The sequence below is a fragment of the Heterodontus francisci genome, chromosome 4, assembly GCF_036365525.1.
Source record: "Heterodontus francisci isolate sHetFra1 chromosome 4, sHetFra1.hap1, whole genome shotgun sequence".
Lineage (NCBI taxonomy): Eukaryota > Metazoa > Chordata > Chondrichthyes > Heterodontiformes > Heterodontidae > Heterodontus > Heterodontus francisci.
The window spans coordinates 89,703,532-89,721,838 of record NC_090374.1 but is presented as its reverse complement, the minus strand read 5'-3'; the positions used below and the strand labels follow the sequence as shown (position 1 = coordinate 89,721,838).

General features: G+C 43.4%; 1 protein-coding gene across 2 annotated transcripts in view; it reads right to left on the bottom strand.

Annotated features, from left to right (window-relative positions):
* The window catches only part of mcc (MCC regulator of WNT signaling pathway), a 238,146-nt gene that overhangs the window by 191,264 nt on the left and 28,575 nt on the right, over positions 1 to 18,307 (bottom strand). For both annotated transcript variants that reach the window (XM_068029851.1, XM_068029852.1), the window contains exon 3: positions 11,620 to 11,834. In XM_068029851.1, the coding sequence (XP_067885952.1) occupies positions 11,620 to 11,834 (215 nt within the window). The remainder of the gene's footprint in view (positions 1 to 11,619; positions 11,835 to 18,307) is intronic.

The following is an 18,307-nucleotide window of genomic DNA, read 5'->3' as shown; positions in this document are numbered from 1 at the left end:
ACGTTAAGTCCTTTGTGACTTAAGCCCTGAGAACATGCAAGTTCTTCCTTTCCATGTCAGAACCATAAGCATTACCAATAAGCCGCACACTGAGGAGTAGGGGTGCCTCCCTATCTGTCAGATATAATGAGGGGCGTTCAGATGGAGAGTCAAAGGCAGAGGCTTAACACTATGTTGAATGCTAAGTTAGGACCAGGGATCTGCTAACAGAAAGCTGACTTTTGGGGATCAGATAAATAAACAGAAAAATTAAAAGAATTTTAAGTCCAAGACTTAAAATTAAGACACAAAGCAAAGAAGCTAAGCACTTGACAGGCAAAAGTGGGTACACATGTACAGCAGGAATGTGGACTGCAATACTTATGGAGACGCAAATGTCCACAATTCTATGCTCTAAATAGTATGGCTGGTTTACACATTTAATGTCTCAGCCATTTTATTTTAGGGAGAACCTGAGATGATCAAAACACCTTAAAATTCACATTTAAATCAAAATTGATAAGATTTCCTTACAGCCTTCAGCCAGCTGGAACATATCAATTTTAAATTTTTGCAACTTGACTGGGTGGTTTTATTTTGTTAAATATGATGGGGAAGGTTTTGCATGATATGACTGCTAAATTAAGGTAAAATAACTAAAAATAAGAAAAAAGGCAAAAGTCTTAATTTATGAAGAAAATGTAAACAGACTGAGCAAATAATGACTAAAATAAAAGCAAAATACTGCGGATGCTGGAAATCTGAAATAAAAACAAGAAATGCTGGAACCACTTAGCAGGTCTGGCAGCATCTGTGAAAAGAGAAGCAGAGTTAACGTTGCAGGTCAGTGACCCTTCTTCGGAACTGACAAATATTAGAAAAGTCACAGGTTATAAGCAAGTGAGGTGGGGGTGGGGAAAGACATAACAAAGGAGGTCTAGATTGGACCAGGCCACATAGCTGACCAAAATGTCACGGAGCAAAGGCAAATAATATGTTAATGGTGTGTTGAAAGACAAAGCATTAGTACAGATTAGGTGTTAATACACTGAATATTGAACAGCAGCAAGTGGGAACCTGAAAAAAAAACAGTGGGTAAGAAAACTGAACAAACTAAGATGAAATGAAATAAATGCAAAAAAAAAGATTGTAAAAAAGAATGTAAACAAAAAGGAAGAAAAAATAAAAATGAAAGTAAGATGGGGGGCTGTCATGCTCTGAAATTATTGAACTCAATGTTCAGTCCGGCAGGCTGTTGTGTGCCTAATCGGTAGATGAGATGCTGTTCCTCGAGCTTGCGTTGATGTTCACTGGAACACTGCAGCAATCCCAGGACAGAGATGTGAGCATGAGGGCAGGGGGGAGTGTTGAAATGGCAAGCAACCGGAAGCTCAGGGTTCTGCTTGCGGACTGAGCGGAGATGTTCCGCAAAGCGGTCACCCAGTCTGTGCTTGGTCTCCCCAATGTAGAGGAGACCACACTGTGAGCAATGAATACAGTATACTACATTGAAAGAAGTACAAGTAAATCGCTGCTTCACCTGAAAGGAGTGTTTGGGGCCTGGGATAATGAGGAGAGAGGAGGTAAATGGGCAAGTATTACACCTCCTGCGATTGCAGGGGAAGGTGCCATGGGACGGGGACGAGGGGGTGGGGGTAATGGAGGAGTGGACCAGGGTGTCGCGGAGGGAACCATCCCTTCGGAATGCTGACAGGGGAAGGGAGGGGAAGATGCGACTGGTAGTGGCATCACGCTGGAGGTGGCGGAAATGGCGGAGGATGATCCTTTGGATATGGAGGCTGATGGAGTGAAAAGTGAGGACAAGGGGAACCCTGTCACGGTTCTGGGAGGGAGGGGAAGGGGTGAGGATAGAGGTGCAGGGAATGGGCCGGACACGGTTGAGGGCCCTGTCAACCGTTAGGGAAGGAAATCTGTCATCCTTACCTGGTCTGGCCGACATGTGACTCCAGACCCACAGCAATGTGGTTGACTCTTTTAAAAGAAAATGCCCTCTGAAATGGCCAAGCAGGCCACTCAGTTCAAGGGAAATTAGGGATGGGCAATAAATGCTGGCCTAGCCAGCGACACCCAAGCCCACAAACGAACAAAAAAATGTTAGAAACAATCATTTAAGCTATGCACAAGAAAAATGCTAGCGTATCTATCAGAAAATCACTCAGCCTTTAAAGGTCAATAATCTACCCGACCATTTTGTCAATGATTTTGATGTGAAAATGCAAAATGATTACACCATTTTAATAAAACTACAACAGCTATGAGAATTCCAAATCTGAAACCAAACAGATTCAAAATTCAATGCTGAAAAACTTGGTTAAGCTTGGATATGAAAATCAACTTCAGTAAAGAGAAAGAAAGAAAAAACCCACAAAAATTGAAACATGAAGAAAAACAAATATTAAAAACAACTATCTCAAGTGTATGAATTTCAATTGCACCACTTCACTGCTGTTTTACTGAAACGAACTACCTTATTGTTTTCATTTGATTGCAAATAAACAATGGATAATTCTCCACCCTCCTTGAAGTTCATATTAATCCTCCTCCTTCTCTTCAATTCTGCCCATAACCTTAGCCCATCCTACTTCTGCTACCTGCATCTTATATCTGCTCCCACCAATGGTGGGAGGAGGGAGAGGGTGGGGAGCAATGTTTCTGCCTGGGAGGTACACACAGGCCTTGTTCCATACTATCTCACACACGTGCACGACTGTGCAAGAAAAATTAAAGGGACCGCACAGTGAATTATGGCCGCTGTTACGAGATTTCCATTTTTTGTATTAGAACTTTTTAAAAACTGAAAAGGATTTCAGTGGACATTGAAACACCTGGAGATAGCTGAACTTTATGGATGCTTTTAAAAAAGAAACAAGGTCAATAAGGTCTTCCTGGTTTTGACCTGTAAACAAATACTGGAAACCAGGAAATTGCAAGGAAACCAGCAGGGGGTTTGACCCAAGAGCTACCCTTTGTGTGATGAGTGAATTTATGACAGTCAATCTCCTCTGAACTCTTCGAAAGTCTTCATGTCCTTTGCAAAGTGCGGTTTTGAGTACAGGAGTAAAGAAATCTTGCTGCAATTGTATTGAGCCTTGGTGAGACCGAAAAAGTGTGGAAGAAGGAGAACCAGTAGATCTAGTGTATTTGGATTTTCAAAACGTATTCTATAAGGTGCCAAATAAAAGTTTACTACAAAAGATAAGAGTTCATGGTATTGGTAGAATATATTAACATGAATAGAGAACTGGCTAACTAACAGAAAACAGAGAGTTGAGATAAATGGGCGATGTTTAGGTTGATAAACTGTAACTAGTAGTGAGCCGCAGGTGTCAGTGCTGGGCCTCTACTATTGGCAATCTATATTAACGGGAGAGACCAAGGCTAAGGGAGTAAACCCTAACAGAAAATCCGGAGCGGAACCCCGTAGGCGGTCATGTGTCACCTTTGGCATGTTTCCGGCAGTTCCTGCAGCCATACTGGTGCCAAACGTCGTGTCCTGCACTCCTTTGGACCCCACCAGAAAGGCCGAGAGGGGGGTTTTGACGACTGGGCAACTCTCAACCTCCATAAATTTGCCCAGGCATGCGCCATGGAGAGGTCACTCCACTGACCACCTCCAGGCGCGTATCCATTGTCTCTCGAGATAAGGAGGCCCAAAAGAAAGAAAGAAAGAAGAATTTATGATGGCCATGTGACTTGCTTCTGGAAAATTTTAAGTTTCATTTTTGAATTTTAAAAGCCAGTGGGTTTGGACTAACAGGTTTGAACTAGGCAATTGGAATCTGTGATGGACCTGCCAGGAGGCAAGAACAACCAGAAAAGTATTACCTCTCTGTAAAGAATCCTTGCTCTTGAAAGCAAAAGCTTGTATGAAGTGGTACTGTTGCCTCCTGCATTTTTGAAGAAACCCTGAATTTGCAAAAACCCTGCATCTTTAAAAAGAATGTTTGCATCAAATGTGAGAACTGACACCTGTTGCTACACCCCTGATTGAAGACCTATTTGAAGCTTTCTACAAAGAAATTCAACTGAACGCCTACCCAACACAGACTGTTCATCAACTTCGCCTGGAAAAACTTTGAGTGGCATCCAACTGTTCGACTTTGGGACACCTCACCAAACCAAAGAACTTCCTTCCAGATCATTGCAGTCGAAGTTATTTTATTATTCCTATTAATCCTTTGAAACAGCTGTAAACAAAAATCCCTTTTTTCCCGGTTAACCCGTTTTTGGTGTTTCTGTGCGTGTGCGTGAGAGCTATATATACATATACACACACACAGGGCTTTAATATTTTGATTCGCGTACATATTTACTTCATTATTGGTTAAGACTTGGTTTTCTAATAAAAGGATAATTTTGTTGTTTAATAAAGAAACCTGGTTGGTTTGCTTTATTCTGAGGACAAATAAAGTATATAATTGGATGTTTTGGTAAGTGTGAAAATTTATTGATAATCACCTTGGTCTACCCTCTGGAACCACCATTTCTCTCGCTCTCTTTAAAAGCCTGCTCAAAACATAGCTTTTCAGCCCAGCCACAGCTGCTGCTCCTCCTCTCCCCGATGGTTCAATATTTGCTGTGAAGCACATTGCATTTCTTTTTAAACATTAAAAGCGCTCTGAGTGCAAAATCTAGATGTTCCTGTCGTAGTAATAATTAATTTATACCTGGGAGCTTACCATCTTAGGCCTTGTCCTGCACCAACATACACATCTCTGCTTACGTTTAATTTTCAAAGATTATACATTTTCTACTTCAAATTAAACAGGTCAGCATCATATATTACTGCAATCCTTGAGAAGGCCATCTTTCTTCAGGGATGATTCAACTGAAAATCTTACTGAAGACAGGAAGAAAGGACATGGGAAGAGGCTCAGACAGATGCAAACTTGGATTTTTTTTTAATTGTCTAATTTGTACCTTGTAGACAACTTACAATTTTGAAGAGTCCTTTATGTAATAGCAATGAATTACTGCCCCCTTTTGTTCAATTAAATAAGATACATGGATATAAGAAGTCTACCGAATTTTTAAGAATAGCTAGTTGTTGCCAGCTAATTTTGATGTTACCTGATTTATACCTATTTCTAAAGAGGTTATTCGCAATTTGCAACCTACCATTCATCTAAGCATAGATACAGTAGTGCAGCAGTTATGTTAATGGACTAATAATTCAAAGAATGCAAGTTCAAATCCTACCATGGCAGTTTGAGAATTTAAATTCAGTTTTAACAAAAATCTGGAAATAAAAAGCTGGTATACGTGATCACAAAGCTGTCAGAAAACCCCCAAATGGTTCTTAAATGTGCTTTGTGATTCACCAATGTGGTTGGACTCTTATGTTTCCTCTGAAGTGGCCTAGCAAGCATTCAATTATATCAAGGCAACTAAGGATGGGCAATAAATGTCAGCCTTGCGACTGACATGTACCTGTCACAATTATTACGATCAGGTGAGGCGCCGTCGCAAGGCTCCCCCCCTCTAGTCCCTCCTCTTGTTTGACCACAACAGGGTTTATTTCTTTTAAACAGTGAATGTGCTTACCAAGACAGCTTTTCCCGGCTCCAGGATGCCCGCTTGCCACGTGTAAAATCCGTGTGGAGGCAGGCGAAGGTCCTTAAGTAGCAACTTAAGGGTCTTGATTGGCCTGGGGCGGGCGACCCTTTTTTCACCCCCTTCTCCCCCACACCCCCCCACCCTACGTAAAGGGGGTCGGAGACGGGAAAGGGTCGGGAAAGCCTCCCAGAGCCTCCCGCTCCATTTGACACCATTCCCCACCACTCCCCCCACGCCACCCCACCAGCCCCCCAGCTCGTTGGGGTTTCAGAAAATTCCAGCCAGAGAGAGAGCGAGCGCCCCACTTGGGTCCTGCACTGGTTGGCTTCTATGCTTGGCTGATGTGTCCAAAAGAAACTCCAAGTTTTCACACAGACTGTCACATGATTCCAGTGTATTCTCTTTTCCACTTGAGATTCAAGTCGAAGAATTCCAATCTCTCTCAGGTCTTACTGTTGCAATGATTACCCCATGGTGTTCATCTCCACTAGTGATAATGTCCCAATCTGGCTTTGAATGTCTTGAAAATGAAGGTGATACCAGGTAGCTCATTCAACTGCTCAAGCCATTGTTCCAGATCAGGGATCAGACCCCACACCCCATGAAGTCTCATGGAATCAGGTCACACGTGGGCAACAACATACCACCCTCTGTCAGCTGATGAATCAGTACTCCTGCATTTCGAGTACCACTTGGAAGAGGCACTCAGGTAGCAAAGACATAGGATGTCCTGTGTGGGGGATTTCAATATCCATTACCAAGAATAGCTCAGTAGCAACAGCACCTAAGCTGGGAGGGTCCTAAAGGACATAGCTGCCAGACTGGACTGCAGCAGTTAGTGAGAAAACTAATACAAGGGAAAAACATACTTGACCTCATTCTCACCAATCTATCTGTCACAGATGCCTCTATTCATGACAGTATTGGTAGGAGTTACCACCATACAGTCCTTGTGGAGAGAAAGTTCCATCTTCAGACTTGAGGATACCCCCCATCATGTTGTGTGGCACTACCACTGTGCTAAATGGGAGATTCAGAAGAGATCTAGTGGATCAACACTGGGCATCCATGAGGTGCTGTGGGCCATTAGCAGTGGCAGATTTGTATTCCGCCACATGCTGTCACCTCATGGCTCAGCATATCCCTCACTCTAGCACTACCTTCAAGCCAGGGGACCAATCCTGGCTCAAATAGGAGTGTGGAAGATCATGCCAGGCGCAACACCAGGTGTACCTAAAAATGAGATGCCAATTTGGCGATGCTACAACATAGCGCTACATGCATGCTGAACAGGGGAAACAGCATGCTACCTGCAGAGCAAAGCGATCCAACAAACAGATCAGATCAAAGCCACATCCAGTCGTGAATGGTGGCAGACATTTAAACAACTAACAGAAGAAAAAGACGCAATAAACATCTGTCCCATCCTCAATGACATTCTACTAGCCTATCAATGTCCTGTTAGAGGTGGCTCATATCATCCTCTCTGTTTGTCACATGTCCAAGATCAGGGTCATCAGCAAATTTTGAGATTCTACTCTGTATTCCAAAATCTAAGTCATTTATATATAGCAAAAAAGCACTGACCCTTGGGGAACACCACTGTTTACCATTCACCAGTCTGAAAAAACAATTTACAGCGACTTCTGCCCTCAAGCCAATTTTTTATCCAACTGGAAACTGACTCACTTATTCCACGAGTCTCAACTTTGATAACCAGCCTTTTATGTGGTACTTTATCAAATGCTTTCTTAAAATGCACATGAGCAACATCCACCACATTGCTTTCTTCAACATTCTGTTACTTCATCAAAAAATTCAATTAGATTAGTCAAGCATAATCTGCCTTTTACAAATCCGTGCTGGCTATCCTTAATTAGGGATGAGGAATAAATGCTGGCCTGGCCAGTGACGCCCACATCCCATGAATGAATTTTTAAAAAAAATTTTAAATTAACTCGTACCTCTCCAAGTGTTGATTGATTTTTTCCGATTATTGTTTATGGAACCTTACCTACCACTAATGTTAAACTAACTGGCCTGCAGTTGCTAGGACTGTCCCTACATCCTTTCTTGTATGATTGTCACACTTGCCACTCTCCAATCCTCTGGCACCTCCTCCATATCCAGAGATGATTGGAAGATTATGGGAAGCCCTTCCACTATCTACAATCCCAATTCCTTTCGCAACCTGGGAAACAAGCCATCTGGACCAAGAGATTTATCTACCCTAAGCATAACCAGCCTTTTAGTACCTTCCCCCTCTCAATTTTTAACCCCATCCATTGTCTCTACTCTCTCCACTTCTACTGATATTTTGTCAAATTCCATTTCCTTAGTGAACACTGATACAAAGAACTCCAAGTATATTAGCCTTGCCCTGTGTCCCTAAGCATATATTACCCTCTTTGTCCCTAATAGGCCCCACTCCGCCTTAGCACTCACTTACTATTTACATGCCAGTGGAAGATCTTTGGGTTCCTTTTTTATGTTGCCTGCATTATATTCTCATATTCTTTTTTTGCCAGTCACATTTTCCTTTCCACTCCTCTCTCAACTTATTGTATATTCCGTGATTCTCTCTTGAAGGGTTCACCTGACATGCCTCATACACCCTCTTTTTCAGTTTCATCACCCTCGTCATCCAAGGAGCCCTGTTTTTGGTTCCCCTACCTTTTGCTCTGGTTAGAATGTTCCCAGCCTGTACCTGAAGCATCTCTTCCTTAAAGATAACCCATTGTTCTGATACAGCTCTTCCAGTCAGTCTTTGGTTCCATTCTAATATAAAAGCAAAATACTGCGGATGCTGGAAATCTGAAACAAAAACAAGAAATGCTGGATTCACTCAGCAGGTCTGGCAGCATCTGTGGAAAGAGAAGCAGAGTTAACGTTTCGGGTCAGTGACCCTTCTTCGGAACTGCGGAACAGTTCCGAAGAAGGGTCACTGACCCGAAACGTTAACTCTGCTGCTCTTTCCACAGATGCTGCCAGACCTGCCGTGTTTGGTTCCATTCTACCTTGGCTATAGCCCATCCCATCACTTTGAAATTAGCCCTCTTCCAACGAAGACATTCTACCTTATTTTGTTCCTTGCTTTCCTGCATTACTAGTCTCAACCTATCAGTCTTATCCAAGTGCTCCCCCACAGACACTTGGCCCACCTCATTTCCCAGCACCAAATCCAGCAATACCTCCTTTCCAGTTGGGCTGAGAACACATTGATCAAGGAAGTTCCCCTGAACACATTTCAGAAATTCCTCCCCCTCCTTTCCCTTGACTCTAAAATTATCCCCATCAATATTTGGATCATTTAAAATCCCCCAATATCATGACGCTATAGTTCTTGTATATCTCTGTGATTTCCCTACAAATTTGCTCCTCTATCTCTCTCACTGTCACTATTTGGAGGCCTAAGAATACCCCTAGTAACAAGGTCGTACCCTTCCTACTTCTCAACTCTAACCAAATGGATTCTGTCCTTGAATCTTCAAGGACATCTTCCCTTTCTAACACCGCATGTCTTCTCTAATCAGTACTGCCACCCCACCTCCCTTTTTTCCTCCTCTATCTTTTCTGAACACTTTATATCCTTGTATGTTAAGCACCCAGTCCTCGCCATTTTTAAGCCATGTTTCCATTATTGCCACTACATATTTCCATACTGCTATTTGTACTTGTAGCTCACTAACCTTATTCACCATACTTTGTGCGTTTACATACATGCATTGTAATCCTGTCTTCGCATTTCTCGTAGTCCTTCTCAGTCCATTCCCATCTAATATGGAACTACTCCTTTCTCTAGTACTGTCTAACAGTCTCACTCTGACACCACCTAATAGTTTAGTATTTCCTACTTTAGAGCTATCTGTCTCTCGATTCTCTGTGCACCTTGGTGTTCCTCTCTTGGATTATCTCCTGGCTCCTACACCCCTGCCAAGTTAGTTTAAACCCTCCCCAAAGCACTAGCAAATTACCCCACAAAGAAATTTGCCCCAGCTCTGTTCAGATGCAACCCGTCCAGACTGTACAGGTCCCATCTTCTCCAAAACTGGTCTTAGTGTCCCAGGAATCTAAAGTCCTCCCTCCTGCATCATCTTTCCAGCCCTGTATCCTCCCATTTCTATACTCACTTACGCATGGGTACTGGCAGTTATCCAGAGATTACAACTTTTGAGGTCCTCCTTGCTTATTTCTTACCTTGCTCACTAAACTCTTTCTGCAGGATCACATCCCTCTTCCCACCTATGTCATTGACACCAATGTGAATCATGACCACTGACTGTTCATCCTTCCCCCTCAGGGTGCTCTGCAGCCGTTCAGTGGCATCCTTGACCCTGACACCAGGGAGACAACATACCATCCTGGTTTCACATCTGCAGCCACAGAAATGCCTGTCCATTCCCCTATCAAATCTCCTATCACTATTGCTCTTCCAGTCTTCTTTGCGACCCCCTGTGCAGCTGAACCAGCTGTGGTGCCATGGCCCATGGCTCTACTCCCCAGATGAGCCATCACTTTCCTCAGTATTCAGAACTGAACACTGATTGGAGAGTGAGACGCACTCAGGGTCTCCTGCACAACCTGTCTGCTTCTTCCTGGCAGTCACTCATTCCCTCTCTTCCTGCATATTCTTAAGCTACGGGGTGACCACATCTATAAACGTGGTATGAACGAAGCTCTGAACCTCATGGATGCACCGCAGTGACGCCAGCTGTTTCTCAGGTTTCGAAACCCGGAGCTCATGCTGCTGCAACTGACAGCACTTCCTGCACATATGGTTATCCAGGATACGGGAAGTGTCCTGGAGTTCCCACAGAGCACAGGATGTGCACTCCAGAGGCTGGAACATTAAATAATAAACTTCCAATTAACCTGGCTACTTCTAATAAACCTTGCTATCACGAATGAATACAGAGTTAAGAAAAAAAGTAAAAAATGGAAAAAAAGTCACCACTTACCCGCTTCCCACTGACATCACACTTCAGAACGCACAGACTAGCTATCTCCCTCACAGTCACGCCGCTTTTAAACTCCACCGCGGTCAGTCTGCTCCCTCACAGGCCCACCGTTTTTAAATTCCGCCGCTGTCTGGCTGCTCCTTCATAGGCCTGTCGCTTTTAACCTCTCACCACTGCTCCCTCACAGGCCCGCTGCTTTTAATCTCTCGCCACTGTCTGCTGCTCCCTCGCAGGCCCGCTACAGACAAACCATTAGTCTCCCCAAAAGTTCTCAACATTCTCCCAATTTACCCCATTCCAGTTCAAAGATACCATACCTTAATCAACTCTCTACCCTTTTGCAGAGATACTTCCACCTTCTCCAATCCTTCCAGTTCATTCTTGTACTCCTCCCATTTCTTTCAGTTCAACCTTGCATGCTCTTTTCACCTGTTCAAGCCTCTACAGGTCCCTCTCAATTCAATGGGACACGATCAGTACCTGCAACTCAACTTCAGCTGCTAATTTACTTCCACTTATCCAATCTTCTGCCCCTCCCCTGCACAAATTGACACTTTCCCTCTTTCATTAGTTCATGTTAGCCCACTTCTCCACCTCCCTCAGTTAATTGAAGCACTCTGTTTTCTCCCTAATCCAAAACACTGGCTCCCAGCTTTTACCCCATTTCTTTTCCTTTCCATTCACATCGCTTCATTGAAATTCACTTCCTCCCTCTCCCTTGAGTATTGTTCCTACCCAAATCCTGCTAACAAAAATGATTATGGTCACTACATACTGTAGGCAAGAACTTTTGACCTGTCAGCAAAAGCTGGCACACTAACCATACACTTCCCCCACCCACACACAAACACTCGCTATCACAGGAATTGCTGACTGTTTGAACGTATACCTTGTAGAATGATCAATGAATATCAGAAACAAACTACAGAAGTCAGCCTAAAAAAATTATTTTCAAGATGGCACTCTGTCCTACCAACAGGTTTACTACAAGCATACCTTAAATCCCAGATATGCACTAAAGCCAGACTGTGAAAATATTTGGAAATTTTATTTTGTGAGAAGAGAGAAGAAAGATACATATAATTAGTGATAGTACAGCACTTACTGTGTTGGCTAGCTCCAAGTAATTGCCACTCATTGGATGGCTCAGGCTTGAAGCCTGTGCCAAGAGTTTCTGCAGAGTGACTTGCTGGTCCAGATTAGCTCTTCCACACTCTAATAGTTTTTGAAGGGTTGGATGGCTGGTATGTAGTTCTGGGCTCTGAAGGTCTCGAGCTCCAGAATCATACTCCCAGCTCTCTCTGGCTCCTGACATTGCACCTAGAAAAAGAAAGCACCTTATAATCTTAGAAATTAAAAAGTGCACTTAGGTGGTTTTAAAACAGCATAACACAACTTTGATTTTCATGAAATATTGAATTTTTATTCTAAAATGGCTACATACCATTAGTCCAGACAAACAGATTTGGATTTTGACAAGGATGTCTGGTTAAAGGAACTGGGGAAGTGAGCCATTGTGGAGGAGGAAAGGATTAATTCAGAGATTAAATGAGCAGTTAGGGGAAGAAAATGAGGATCCAGTGCAGTACTGGATACTTGAACCGAGGACTGAAGTGATGAAACAGGAAGGTTTGAGAGGGTTTTACTTGACAGGGTTACACTTATTACATTGAACATTTGGCAGGATTGATGTTGTTGGTATTGGAGTCATCAGAATTATGTTTTGTGAAAAGGGCAAGTAAAAATTTCAATGTAGTATTTTGGAGGAAGTAGTTTGTATTGGGGGAGGGTAGGAGAATGGCAATGGGCACTTTGGGGACCAGCAATTGTTAAGATAGTGTACAATGGAGATTTTGTGCTTACTGGAAATTGGGTAGAGCACAACATTTGTGTTCAAAAAAAGTTTCCTTACAAACTAGACAACCTTAAGATCATCCCCTCAAATGCCTCCTTTCAAGGCTGAACATTTCAAGTTTCGCCTGTCCTTCCTCATAAACACATGCAAGACTAAAGATCAACTCTGTGGCTTTTATATGCATTGTCTCCAAGGTTTAAATGTCTCCCTTTGTCTCAGTGGCCAGAACTGGACACAGCACATTGCTGCCGTCTCAGAGCATTGAATAGTGCAATCACAACTTCCTATAACTTGTAGAGTACACACTGTACTGTGTGTAATTCAACATTCTATCACCTTTGTTTATTGGTGCTCTATAGTATTTGAACACATTGAGCATAGGTCTATTAAAATTCTTTGACCTCCTTGAGGAAGGGAAAATGGGGAGGGTGATGAAAGCAGGATTGAATTTGATATAAATTTAAAAGAGAGAGTTACAAACTAAGTTTTAAAGTTCAATCAGACTGACTTCAAAGACGACAAACTGGTCACAGTAAACTGGGATGAACTGTTAACAGGTAAACCTAAAAATAGGAGGTGGTATTTATAGCATTATTTGGTACAAAATAACAGCAGTATATACCGTAAAAGTCAAAAACTCCACTGATCCAGTTAGGCAACGATGGTCAAAAACCTAATTTAGTTGATTTTATTTGAGGGTGGAGGATAATGGGAGTGTCGATAGATGTTATCTATATGGACTCCCAAAAGGCATTTCATAGGTTCCTTAAAAGAGTTTAGGAAAAATTAAAGTATACAGAATTGGAGGCAACATTGTGGCATGGGTTGGAAATTGGTTGGGAGGTAGGAGACAAAGACTAGGGTTAAAAGGTACATACTCTAACTGTTGAGAGGTGAAGAACATGGATCTGGTACAGGGCCTCAACTCTTCACTATATTTATTAATGATCTGGACAAAGGAATAGAAAGTTGTATAATCAAAGTTTATAAATGACACCAAATTGGGAAGCACAGATAGTAGAGTGGATGGGAGTAGGTGGTTACAATGGGAATTGGTAGATTGTGCAAATAGGCAACCTATGGCAAATGGAGTTCAATGTAGGGAAGTATGAGGTCATCAACTTTGGATCCAAGACAGACAAAATCGAAGTATTTTTTAAAATGGTGAAAAACTAGGAACTGTGGAGGAGCAAAGAGTTTCATGTACACAAATTACTAAAAGATAGCAGACTAATACAAAAGCCAATCAAAAAGTGCGATGGATGAACTCGGATTGTTTTCACTGGAACGACGGAGGTGGAGGGGCGACATGATAGAGGTTTACAAAGTTATGAGCGGCATGGACACAGTGGCTAGTCAGAAGCTTTTTCCCAGGGTGGAAGAGTCAGTTACGAGGGGGCATAGGTTTAAGGTGCGAGGGGCAAAGTTTAGAGGGGCAAAGTTTAGAGGGGATGTGCCAGGCAAGTTCTTTACACAGAGGGTGGTGAGTGCCCGGAACTTGCTGCCGGGGGAGGTGGTGGAAGCAGGTACGATAGCGACGTTTAAGAGGCATCTTGGCAAATACATGAATAGGATGGGAATAGAGGGATACGGACCCCGGAAGTGCAGAAGGTTTTAGTTTAGGCAGGCATCAAGATCGGCGCAGGCTTGGAGGGCCGAATGGCCTGTTCCTGTGCTGTACTGTTCTTTGTTCTTGTTCTTTTGTTCTTTGGAACATTGACTTATCAATGATAAGAATGGATGACAGGATACATTCTAGGATCCTGAGAGTGCTGAGGGACGTTTCAGAGGCCCTAGAAATTATATTCCAAGGCTCTATTCAATGTCAATGTATGCTGGAGGATTGGAGAGTGATCATTATAGTATCCACTTTTAAAAAGGGAGACAGAGAAAACTCTAGTCTTTACTGAACAATCAAGTTATCATGTGTCTAGATAGTGAAAATACAAATTGCCAACACAGATTTCAAAACAGATGATCATGCTTGACAAACCTCAATTCTGTAAGGAGGTAACAAACATGGTAGATGGGGAAAATGCAGTGGATGTAGTGTACGTCTTTTAGGAGACCTTTGACCAGATAGCATGTGGGAGATTACTAGAGAATTAGTGAGTGCAGAGTTAGGGTAACAAAACGAGTTTAAAAATTGGTTTAAAGTCAAAAACAGGAGAAGGGCAATTTTTCCATAGTGGCTAAAAGTAGGTAGTGGTATTCAACAGGGTCCAGTTCTGTTCACTGTGTACATCAATGATTTCAGTGTAGGCATAGAAGGGAGTATTGTAGAAATTTGTGGATTATACCAAAATAAGAGGTATAGTTAGAGTCATAGAGAGATACAGCACCGAAACAGGCCCTTCGGCCCAACGCGTCCGTGCCGACCATCAACCACCCATTTAAACTAATCCTACATTAATCCCATTTCCCTCTCATATCCCCACCTACCCTCAATTCGGCTACCACCTACCTACACTAGGGGCAATTTACAATGGCCAATTTACCGATCAACCTGCAAGTCTTTGGCATGTGGGAGGAAACCGGAGCACCTGGAGGAAACCCACGCGGTCACAGGGAGAACTCGTAAACTCCACACAGACAGTACCCAGAACCGAACCCGGGTCGCTGGCGTTGCGAGGCTGCGGTGCTAAACACTGCGCCGCCCTAATTTGAATTTAAATTCCACCAGCTGCCGTGGTGGGATTTGAACCTACATCCAATAGGCATTACCCCAGGCCTCTGGATTACTAGTCCAGTGACATTATCACTAGGCCACCATCTCCCCAAACTTAATTCAAGTTAATTCATTAGAAGTCCAAAGGGAACTGCAAAGGGATATTGATAAGATATGGAAGGGCAAAAAAGTGACAGAATTTAATGTCAGTACATGTGAAACAAAGCAGTGGTTAAAAAAATAGTAATTGCGCTCTGAATGGATTTGAGCTCAGTGCTGAAGAGCCGAAGATTTTTGGAGTACAGATTCACAGAACATTAAGGCAACATCTTGGGTTTAATCATGACCTCCTCCTGAGGTCCAAAGCATCACACATGCCAGTCTTCAGCTAATTCGATTCACTCCACATGATAGCATAAGGAAGATGGTTGTGGTTGCTGGAGGTCAATCATCTCAGCCTTAGGACATCACTGCAGAGTTCCTCAGGATAGTTCCTAGGCCCAACCATCTTCAGCTGCTTCAATGACCTTCCCTCCATAAGGTCAGAAGTGGGGATGTTCATTACCATTCGCAACTCCTCAGATACTGAAGCAGTCCATACCCAGAAGCGGCGGTGAGAGGAGTTGGGGTATAAAAGGAGCGGAGAGCGAGGCCAGAGACTAGAAGTGGCAGCGGCGGTGCGAGACGCTCTGTTCAGTTCTGTGGATCGGCTTGACCAGCAAAAATCGAAGTGTGACATCACAGGAGAGCTGGTAAGTGATTGGTAGGTATTTCTTAGTGCCTCTATTTTGTTTTTGTTTTTACCAAGTGATTTAAATCAGGAGACATCATTACAGGTTAAGAGTATACTTAATTTTTTATTTTTAAATACTGAGATCCAAATTAATTAATTAAATAGAATAGAGATGGCTGGGCAGGCAATGTGTTGCAGCTGTAGTATGTGGGAGCTGGTGGACACCAGCCGATCCACGGTAACCACATCTGCAGCGTGCTGGCTGCTCGAGGAACTTCTGCTCAGAGCTGATGAGCTGGAGTCCGAGCTGCGCACACTGCGACACATCAGGGAAGGGGAGAGTTACCTGGACACTGTTTCAGGAGACAGTCACACCCCTTAGAGTAATTACATCTAATTTGGACTGTGGTCAGGTGTGTGACTGCGAGTGAGGCAGGTATGGGGATCCAGAATTTAGCTTTGGAGGAGCCTCAGTCAATGCCCTTATCCAATCATCCACTTTGATAGGAAGAATAAAAAGGCAGATTACTTAGATGGAGAAAGACTACAGAATACTGCAGTACAGAGGGATCTGGGTGTTCTTGTACAGGAAACACAAAAAGTTAGCATGCAGGTGCAGCAGGTAATTAGGAAGGCAAATGGAATTTTGGCCTTTATTGCTAGGGGGTTAGAGTTTAAAAATAGGAACATAGAACATAGAACATAGAAAATACAGCACAGAACAGGCCCTTCGGCCCACGATGTTGTGCCGATCCTTTGTCCTCTGTCAAGGACAATTTAATCTATACCCCATCATTCTCCTTTATCCATATACCTATCTAAAAGCCGTTTGAAAGTCCCTAAAGTTTCTGACTCAACAACTTCCCCAGGCAAGGCATTCCATGCCCCGACCACTCTCTGGGTAAAGAACCTTCCCCTGACATCCCCCTTATATCTCCCACCCTTCACCTTAAATTTATGACCCCTTGTAACGCTTTGCTCCACCCGGGGAAAAAGTTTCTGACTGTCTACCCTATCTATTCCCCTGATCATCTTATAAACCTCTATCATGTCACCCCTCATCCTTCTCCGTTCTAATGAGAAGAGGCCTAGAATGTTCAGCCTTTCCTCGTAAGACTTATTCTCCATTCCAGGCAACATCCTGGTAAATCTCCTCTGCACCCTCTCCAAGGCTTCCACATCCTTCCTAAAATGAGGCGACCAGAACTGCACACAGTACTCCAAATGAGGCCTTACCAAGGTCCTGTACAGCTGCATCATCATCTCACGGCTCTTAAATTCAATCCCTCTGCTAATGAACGCTAACACCCCATATGCCTTCTTCACAGCCCTATCCACTTGAGTTGCAACTTTCAACGATCTATGCACATAGACCCCAAGGTCTCTCTGCTCCTCCATATGCCCAAGAACCCTACCGTTAACCCAGTATTTTGCATTCGTGTTTGTCCTTCCAAAATGGACGACCTCACACTTTTCAGGGTTAAACTCCATCTGCCACTTTTCAGCCCAGCACTGCAACCTATCCAAGTCCCTTTGCAGACGACAATAGCCCTCCTCGGTATCCACAACTCCACCAACCTTTGTATCATCTGCAAATTTACTGACCCACCCTTCGACTTCCTCATCCAAGTCGTTAATAAAAATCACAAACAGGAGAGGACCCAGAACTGATCCCTGTGGCACGCCACTGGTAACTGGGCTCCAGGCTGAGTATTTACCATCTAAGACCACTCTCTGCCTTCTATCAGTTAGCCAATTCTTAATCCAACTGGCCACATTCCCCACTATCCCATGCCTCCTGACTTTCTCCATAAGTCTACCATGGGGGACCTTATCAAATGCCTTACTAAAATCCATGTACACCACATCCACTGGTTTACCCTCATCCACTTGCTTGGTCACCTGCTCAAAGAATTCAATCAGGCTTGTGAGGCAAGACCTACCCCTCACAAACCGTGCTGACTGTCCCGAATCAAGCAGTGTCTTTCCAGATGCTCAGAAATCCTATCCCTCAGCACCTTTTCCATCAACTTGCCTACCACCGAAGTAAGACTAACTGGCCTGTAATTCCCAGGGTTGTTCCTATTCCCTTTCTTGAACAGGGGCACAACATTTGCCACCCTCCAATCACCTGGTACCACCCCCGTCAACAGAGAAGATGAAAAGATCATTGCCAGCGGCTCTGCAATTTCATCCCTTGCTTCCCATAACATCCTTGGATATACCCCGTCAGGCCCGGGAGACTTGTCTATCTTCAAGTTATTCAAAAACCCCAACACATCTTCCCTCCTAACGAGCACTTCCTCGAGCTTACCAGTCTGTTTCACACCGTCCTCTTCAGTAATACACCCCTTCTCATTCGTAAGTCTTATTACAACTGTACAGGGTGTTGGTGAGGCCACACCCGGAGTACTGCGTACAGTTTTGGTCCCCGTATTTAATGGAGGATATACTAGCATTGCAGGCAGTTCAGAAAAGGTTCACTAGGCTGATTCCTGGGATGAAGGGATTGTCTTATCAAGAACGGCTAAACAGGT